Source organism: Rhamphochromis longiceps, linkage group LG22 (genome assembly GCF_057381845.1).
Source record: "Rhamphochromis longiceps isolate RC_006_pf linkage group LG22, R_longiceps_female_GT1.1, whole genome shotgun sequence".
In the NCBI taxonomy this organism is placed as follows: Eukaryota; Metazoa; Chordata; class Actinopteri; order Cichliformes; family Cichlidae; genus Rhamphochromis; species Rhamphochromis longiceps.
The window spans coordinates 26,863,802-26,873,124 of record NC_140577.1 but is presented as its reverse complement, the minus strand read 5'-3'; the positions used below and the strand labels follow the sequence as shown (position 1 = coordinate 26,873,124).

The 9,323-nt window shown below is 38.4% G+C and overlaps 1 protein-coding gene across 2 annotated transcripts; it reads right to left on the bottom strand.

Annotated features, from left to right (window-relative positions):
- Window positions 1–389: 389 nt before the first annotated feature.
- On the bottom strand, window positions 390–8,696 carry LOC146644224 (uncharacterized). 2 transcript variants are annotated; one of them, XM_085396249.1, is made up of 6 exons: window positions 8,542–8,675; window positions 6,998–7,066; window positions 6,839–6,887; window positions 2,598–2,753; window positions 1,689–1,781; window positions 391–1,413 (listed from the first exon to the last, which is right to left on the bottom strand). In XM_085396249.1, the coding sequence occupies exons 1-6, from the start codon at window positions 8,673–8,675 to the stop codon at window positions 1,102–1,104; spliced, it is 813 nt and encodes a 270-aa protein (XP_085252375.1). In that variant the 3' UTR covers window positions 391–1,101. The 2 variants fall into 2 exon arrangements, with proteins under 2 accessions (XP_085252376.1, XP_085252375.1); XM_085396250.1 differs by lacking the exon at window positions 2,598–2,753 and having other exon boundaries at window positions 390–1,413; window positions 8,542–8,696.
- Between the last annotated feature and the right edge of the window lie 627 nt (window positions 8,697–9,323).

Here is a 9,323-nt window from a genome sequence, read left to right as displayed (position 1 = left end):
CCACCTATATTCCATCTAAACAAATCATGTTAAATCAATCCATCTTGATTGTGTTGTTTCAACACTAAATATGTTTGTAAGTGTAACATAATTTAAACATTAACATTCAGTTAATTTGATTTTTATTCAGTTAACATGTTTGTACCAAGTTAGTCTAATTAAATTAATTTAAATTCATGTTATATTGTTTAAACACTTTGGCACATCAAAAGTCAGTCTTGTTACATGAACTAGTAAAATATTTGTTTGTTACACCAATGTTAATCTTGTTGAATGAACAAATGTAATTTATGTCTGTAGTACTTACACCAATCATGTTTCAGTTAGTGTTTGTATTGCTTATGTAAACATTACTTTTAATTAAATTAATGAAACATACATAAATGATAACTTGCAAAACCATCTTTTATTTTGCTTGAACATTCTTAAAACAGTTGGCAGGATCCCAGTTCAGCCTAGCTTTCTCCCCTTTAACGATCTCATACCAAGACCACAGAACTTCCAGATCAAGACATGCTGACTGAAAGAAAAAATACAATAAAATAACCCTAACCCTAATAATAAAAATGAAAAAAGTCTGTTGAATAGTTTGCAGACAAAAAATATTATCCCCAAAGCAACTTTCGTAAAATGTAGTAAAATATGCATTGCAAACAACAATATGAATTTTAACACAATTTAAAGCTCAGACATAACATTCAACATTACTATAATATTACAACATTACTATGTTGCTTGCATACATTAGTCCTCCATTTAATCAGGCTGTATCCATTAATAGTGACTTTATGCTATTTAACGTGTGGAGAAAACATTCAATTTTGAGCATAACTGCTCCACTCAAACAATTTGTGAAAACCAGTGTGCATTTGCCTTTGTAACAATTGCCATCTGGCAAAAATCAGTGTTTACACTTCAAGTGTATAAGACTTTAAGTTATGGACGAACAATCTTTGTGTAATAGCCACAGAGCAAACCACATAGTTTATATGAACATTTTATAACTTACAATTTTAAACTTTAAAACAGTAAACACATATTTGCATTGCAGAAACCTTGAAAAAAAAATATCTGGCTTGCATGAGTCCGTTTCAAGCTCATTCACCCCATTAGCTTGTTTTTTAGGAACTGTGCCTTGGATGACAACCTCTGTCCATCCAGCTTCATGATAATCTTTTGCAAGACTTCAAAAGTGCATTTGAGCTCCGGTGGGTAGCTTAGGTTCAGACAGTATATCAGTCCAAATAACAGAGCACAAGCAATTGCAATGCTCCTCAAACCAGTGAGAACCTCCACGCCTTCAATCAGGACACCGATGTTCTCTGGGTCATCTCCAGGCTCCGCACCCTCCTGATGTATGACATACACTCCCATCACAGTTTGTTCCATGGCTTCAGTGTTGGCCTCAGTGTTCTGTGACGTAAAATATAATAATACATTTGTTTGAGTCTACATATGAAAAAAAAAAAAAAAGGAATTCAGCAATCAGCGTGAATATGCTGATATATTTACTAAATTCTATGTCTCTGGTTTCACACCTCAGAAATTTGACATGAAACAAAACAAGGACCAATTGCAATATCTTTTATTCACACGTGGTGTCACATTTTACCATTTCATATATCGAAATTACCCATAACTCCTGGAGCAAATTACATAACACAGAACAACTTGTGAATATAACTGACCGTATATTCCTTCACAAGTTTCTCATAGTCTTCATTCAGGTAGACACACAAGGACTTCAGGATGCATGCTCGTCTTGTATGTATTGTGTCATCCTAAGAAAAAAGGGAATCCATAATGACAATATTTAACTTTTAGGCAGCAGTTTGAAAAAGGAATACTTAGTTTGGAAGAGTCCAAAAGGCCACATGGTAAATAGACTGGTTCTTATATAGCGTTTTTCTACTCAGAGCACTCAAAGCTGCCTTTATACAACAATTCATTCACCCAATCACTTTTTCTAAACTGTTTAAATGGCCTGTATTTATATAGCACTTTACTAGTCCCTAAGGACCCCAAAGCGCTTTACATATCCAGTCATCCACCCATTCACACACACATTCACACACTGGTGATGGTAAGCTACATTGTAGCCACAGCCACCCTGGGGCGCACTGACAGAGGTCGAGGCTGTCGAACACTGGCGCCACCGGGTTTAGTGCTTACTGTCTAACATTCATACACATTCACACTCCGATGAATGCATCGGTGAGCAACTTGGGGTTAGTATCTTACCCAAGGATATTTGGCATGCACACTGGAGGAGCTTGGGACCAACCCGCCAAGCTTCTGATTAGTAGCTGACCTGCTCTACCACCTGAGCTACAGCCACCTCAAAACATCTGTCTAAACCAAATCAGACACAAAATGAGGCAACACTAATGTTTTTTGGGGGGGTTTTTTCCCCATTTTGATCAAAATTAACCATACGATTTTATCAATTACTTATTAATATAAGACTGATGCTTATATAATTTGTATAAAATATGAAAACCTCTTAGGACTTTTGCCTACCATATGTATAGATATCTTTGCTCATAAAATTGCCAGATTATGGGCATAAAAAGTTCTTAAGCACAGATCTAACCCACCTTGGAGATGGCCACCATGATGTGTCTCATTTTTCTGCCAGCCACCCCACCTTTGCCTCGAAAGAGCTCCATCATGCGTGGAGTGTACAAGTCTAGCTCATAAAAGAATCTAGATAGCAGCGGTACTGTCGATATGCGCAGGAATTCCTTGTCAATCTGAAAAACATGAACAATGCACTTATAATATGCACCAGAGGAAGGACATACCAGGAATTATTAGCTGTTTTATCACTATGTTATGTCAATATTAGTGAAGCAAGAAATAACTGGTCAACCATAAACACACTCTAAAAGTTAGACATATAGGACATGCACCTCTTTCTCGGTGAACAGAGCTGGCCATTGTCACTATATTGTCATTGTTTCTCTTCTGAACCTCTGAAAGCAGTGCAATTCTCTCTTTTTCCAGGCTGTCAGTGATTTCTCCTTTTGGATACTGTGGACAGTAATTGACTTCTGCTCTTCTAGGCTTTTTCACATTCAATGCTGCCTTACTTTTGTCTTGGGCCTTGTTCTTTAGTGAATTTACCAACACCTCAGCACAGCCCAGGCCTCTTAGTTTGGTCCGGACATTGGCCATTTTATACTTGAGGCTAATTTTCCAACCATAACAGCCATTAAAGGATCCCTGCTCCCTCAGACAAGGATGCTGTTTGACAAGGGCTTCTGCAACTTCATTCAGGTCATTGTCAGTTGGATAGACTTTAAATTTTATTATTTCTTCAGCCAGCCTTTCTAAAAGGTGGGATTTCAGTTTTGGTGAGGGGGTCAAATGAGTTCCACCAGCAATGAACTCAGCATTGGCCTTTTCAAGTTGCAGTTCAGCCTCATAGCTGAAACGAGGGACTGTGAAGACACTTGGCCACACTGACAGTCTTGTAGACGGTGATGAACCTGACGATGAAACGGGCCTTGTATTGTCTGTGTCTGAAGAGCTTGAAAAGGAATGTATTGGACTTCGCACTGGTTGACATGTCACTCCATCTTCTGTAAAACTTTGCAACTGCACACTATCCAAGTATACAACCTTTAAAGTTGCTTTATCATTAATTTCAGAGATCGCAGTCAGATTTACAAAATCATTTCCGAAATCAGGATCTTGATATTGAAGACGAAAATCCTGTTGCACTCCAAAATTTGTCTTTATTTCCTGACACAATTCCTCAATGGAGTCTGATATCCCAGCTGGTAAAATTAGTTTCCTGGCATCATCTTCTCCGAGAATGATCCTCAGTCTTATGGGCTGGGGCATCATGCTGACCTGGACAAATATCAAATATTTAAAAAATAAATAAAGATGTAGTCATTGACTATTGTGCGAGTGTGTGTAACAAATTCTAATGTCAACGATAATTTGATGATGTCACCTTGGCCTCGAGGAATTTTTTTACTGGAGAAGTGAATAGTGCATTTTCCAGATTTGTCTTGCATTCTTCTAATTAATGACAATTCTTGCATAAGATGCTTAAAAGAAATCTACTCTCAATAAATTAAGTAGCAATTGGTCTGCAAAGTATGATGTATTATTTACTGTGCCAGGTGATATAGGGGGAAAATACTTACAAACATCACTCCTGTTTACCCTGCAAGTTAGTGTGTCTCTTCAGAGTAACCAGACGCAGGCCTCCCACTGAATAGGCAGCTAACGGGTAGTCATCGAGTAATTCCCCATGCTCAATCAGAGACACCTCTCTCGCATGTGACATGTCAAGCTCAAAAGCTCTGAAGTGCTCTCGATACCAAGCAGAGAACTTTTTTTTACAAAAAAGTATATTCTGCCATGCAAAATAAAAATCTGCAGAATTTCTGCAAACTCTGGCAAACCAAATATTTGCCCATGAACAACTATCATTCCTGTGCTGTAGTTCATGCCATTGTATGACACGCTTTTTGTAATATGGACATCAGTTTCATCTGGTAATCTTTGCTTTATAGCTACTGCGATATCACTTTTCAGAACATCAATTGGTACTGATGAGCCAACATTTACCATTAAAGGTGTCTTATGGTCAGAAGAGTGCAAGTCAGAGGCAATCACGAGCTGATGTTTTTTGGCAAGTGTAACAGGTATGTTCTTAAAACAGTTTGTATGGCGAGCAATTTGTTTAAAAAAACTATGTTTCGCCTCAAATCTCATTGTCCATTTGTGGACAAGAGGCCCAAAATGCCGAATCAGAGCAGGGTAGTGCTCCAAATAATGATGTTTAGGGAGAAGACTGTTGTTTGGAAAAAGTTCTTGGTATCTCTGGCGATGTTCACTGATTTTACACTCAAGGTAGGAAATCGACTCATCAGACTGGACAGGGGCTACAACAAGCTCCACAATGTCCTTCAGATCCAAAACAATATGCCATGCAGGTTCATTCTCTGGAACAAGTGGACCAATAATTAGAGGCAACAAACGAAGCAGAGACCAATTTTCATGTGCATTTCCACCAATATTTTTTTTTAATGAGAAAGTCTGGGGAATTGCATGAGGCCGGTTGGTTTTATCTGCCCATTTATACTCAAAATTTTGGATCAAGTTGTTAAGTTTTTCTAAGGTGAAATACTTTTTAGAGATTAAAAAAGAAAAACAATGCGCAAGCTCCACTGGTATTATGCCCTCTAGCAGATCATGTGCTACATCTGGAGGGTAGCCTGCAGTGACATGAAAATGGCTCAGATTCTTACTCAAAATACAATCTCGCTTAACTCCACAACAAGCACTTGCTGTTTCTTGTGCACGCTTCAAATGGAATTCATGAAGTTCCGGTGTTCTATGCTCAAAATCACCAGCAGTCACTGACTTTATTTCAGATTTTTTAGCTGTACAGAATCTGCATATGTATTCAGCAGAAAAACTTTCCACAAAACCTGCCAGCCCATGGGCTCCTAGGTTGTCAGCTATGACGCAGCTCACAGTTCCTTTAATACACTCGTTCAACTGACTGATGAACACACCATGTTGCTCCAAAGTTACCAGATCTCTCAAAAGTGGATCAAAGACTTTTTCAAACCCAAATGTCCTCAAATCTTCACTCTTGCAAAGGATTGCCAAATAAATGGATGAAAGGGCTGAATGAGAACCAGGTGGTAAATTGCCCAAGACCCAATATACACCACAAAGCTTGTGCTTTTTCCGTGAGGTCCCAAGAGGATTACAAACCTCAAAATCATCAATATAAAGGTTAATAGAAATTCTCAACTTCTCACCATCTAGAAAGCTATTTCTTTTATAATGCTCCCCATCTCGAAAAGATCTGTAAACCCTCTGATCACCATTCAGATTCTCTCTATTTTCTTGAGCTATTTGTTCTTCAATCACTCTATCCAGCAATTTATTGTGACTCAATATTTCCTGCAATAACTGTAATAAAGGGATGTACTGAAATGACTTCCTTTGGTCTATCGATAAAAAATACTCAACAGGCTCTACAACCCTAAAATTTTGTATGTAGTATAGTTTTCTTTTATAAGGAGTGGCAAGAGGGCCACACTTTCCCAATATTTTAGCCACAGGGTTAGAAACACATACAGAATTTGCAAGCTCTTCAATAACAGCCTGACTAATATGGAGGTTATGGCTCTTAAAAATTTCTGTAATTGTACGTTTTGTCAGAGGTACACTAGCTGAACTCAACAGAAAAACTAACTCCTCTAAGAACTCATCTAATCCTTTTGCTGGAACATGAAATATGTGTTCCAATTTCAACAATATTACTGCTAATTTCCGTTCAATTAGTTCGGGCTGATTTTCAACAGCACTATTATCACATTCTGTCACTGACTCACTTTCAAATTCACCATAGGATACATCTTCAGAACAGCTAGCCCTTACATTATCAGAGGACTCTATCACTTGAACTGGGTCCACACGTGTAACTACACTGGCTTTAAAATCTTTAAGTGTGTGTGGATGATGCTTCCTCTTTTTGTGTGTATAAAATGTATTGTAAATATTTGTCTTGAAAGGGCAACCAAGAAACACACAACTAACTGTCTCGTTACTTCGCAGATGTGTTCCAATATGGACAAAAAAATCTCTCTCAGAGAAGACGTCACTGCAGTCACATAACTCACATTTAAAAGTTACTGAACTTGAAGCTGTCTGTGTAAACTGAGATGAATGAGCTTTATAGACATGAGTGTTCAGTCCACTCCAAGTCTTAAATGTGCACGGACAATTAACATATATGCACAGATAATGTTGACCTATTCCGTAATGATGATGTAGTTTATAATGTTGAAGTAATTTGTACCTGCTGCTCTCTCTGGTAACACAATGCTTGCACTGCCACATACACGTCACTGATAAAAAATGAAATATGCATTAGAAAACGTCAAGGAGATTAAACTTCTGCATCATCCAAAAAAAATAAATAAATAACATAATAATAATAAGGCAAACATGAACTTACCATGTATTGTTGAGGAGGTGCATAAGAATCTCAGAGCATGGGAATGTGGCTTTATTTTGTGATGTATTTCTGGGGAGAGAAATTAATTAAAACAAAGTTATTACTCTGACAAATTTGTGTTAATATCTACATACTGTGAAATGTGAAGACTGTTACGGTGCGTACACACCGAACGCGATAGACGCGACCAGAGCTTCAGGTTTACATGTAAAGTCAATGGAGGAGCACGATGAAGCGCGACTGGGGGTCCAGCTAAACTTCAGAAGCAGATTTGCATTGAGAAAACGCTTTTCTGCCTACTTCACACGACTGACGCCTTTGAAGCGCGAAGTAAAATACGCACTGCAGTTTGTGTGGTGCATTTTGTGCATTCGCGCTTATCACGTCTACCGCTCGAGTTGGTAAAATCTGCGGGACAGCAGCTTCTCAAACTCGGCAAGGGACAGAAGGTGGTACAGCTGAAAGCGGCCGTCATCCAGACGGAGCTTCTGGAGCAAGTGGTGAAACTCACCAAACTGCTCACGCTTGTGGAAGACCTGATGGACCCAGGTACAGTGAGGACATCCTTTAGGCACTGCTCTGCTCTCCACAGCAAATAGAGAAGGGAGACTCTTTCTTCAAACGCTAGATTGACAGCTGCCATTTTAATAACATACCGTCTGGCACTACTTCCTCCCAGATCTCTTCTTCATACGAGTGAAAATTGCATATAAACCTCGACCAGTTCATGCTGGACGCGCTTCGAGGTGCAAATGTGCACGAGATCAGCTAGGGGCATCTATCGCGTTCGGTGTGAACGCACCGTTAGTCAGCCTAATGCAGAGCACCAGAGAAACTATAACCCAAACAATTATCCACCTAAATCATTCTGAATTCAAAAATTAAGTGAATATATTACAAAAAAAGAAAATGCACATGCAATTATTGTGACAGATTTTATCTTACTCCTTGTTATTAACTCCCCTAAACGCTGGTTTAGTTGAATTAAACCTTTCATCAATCCAGTTAATGCGGTTGCCCGCGACTAAACTCCACTGACAAAAACAGGAATTTTAGATAGAGCATCATAAAACACTCATAAAATCACCAAAACCATGTCGGTCAGTCTTACCACTACTACCAACAATCACCAACTCCGGTTAAGCAGAAAGTAACCCTTCATTCATGGAGCTATATGCGAAGACGTTACGGCTCTACGCGGCTTTCCCGCTCTTCAAAGTTAGCTAACTCCAGAGAAGAAAAACAGTCCTACCAACGCAGATAACCATGAAACACACCTCATTCAAAGTCGACAGAAACAAAAACAAAAAAACGAACTTACCAAAATAACCTCATCAGTTTTTGCTCTGTTGCAACAATTAGCGACTCCGGTTAAGTTTTTAAAAAAAACATTAAATTCACCGACTTACATTTGAAAAATGTTTGGGTCTACAACCTCCCTGCTATATATAAATCTCCACACTACACAGGTAAAAATTTTTAACTAATAGTATTTATCTCTCACTCCACTAACCTAAATAAATATATCAAGAAATATTACTTACCTCACTATCAGGTATGCCAAAGAAGTAACTCCACGTGCGCTCGTTAACTTCTCAACGGACCTTTCCGCATCCGGTGGGCGTGGAGCATGCGCAATACATGACGCTATCAGAGCCTTTGGTTTGATGGACCTCATTCTCATTGGATTGCCATGAACGAATTTAACTCATCAAAGTTTTCTTTGATTTATATTCAACAAAAAAGAATGAATCATTTAATGAGCATAAAAATGATTTCTTCATGTGATGTAAACATATTACTACTTTGTTAATCAAACACATGCCCTAGTTGATTTTTTTGAGTGCAGGAGTCATCCTTGTCAGATGCCCGAACCACCTCAACTGGCTCCTTTCAATGTGGAGGAGCAGCAGCTCTACTCTGAGCCCCTCCTGGATGGTTGAACTCTTCACCCTATCTCTAAGGGAGAGGCCAGCCAGCTTTCATAGAAAGCTCATTTCCGCCGCTTGTATCTGCAATCTTGTTCTTTGGTCACTACCCAAAGCTCGTCATTTATATCACTCAATTTATCTTGTTTATTTAATTTAATAAAATTGAATAAACTAATAAAGTAATTTAATAAAAGAAATTATTCATTAACCAATAGGTGAATTTAGTGTAAAGATGTTCTTTAAAATGCACTAATAAACTCTGGTCACCTAATTTTCTGATTATCTTTAGCTGCACTGGCCATTGCCATCTTCACAGCCTTATAAACAAACCTTTGCCATGATGCAACCAAAAAGCAGTCTCAGGGATTGAGCACATTAAGCACAATGAATACCTG

Coding starts and splice junctions, on each gene's coding strand:
- LOC146644224 (XM_085396249.1), bottom strand. CDS start 8,675: ATGAGGTCCATCAAACCAAAGGCTCTGATAGCGTCATGTATTGCGCAT. Junction 6,888..6,997: donor CACCTCCTCAACAATACATG/GTAAGTTCATGT, acceptor ATTTTTTATCAG/TGACGTGTATGTGGCAGTGC. Junction 1,414..1,688: donor AACTTGTGAAGGAATATACG/GTCAGTTATATT, acceptor TTTACGTCACAG/AACACTGAGGCCAACACTGA.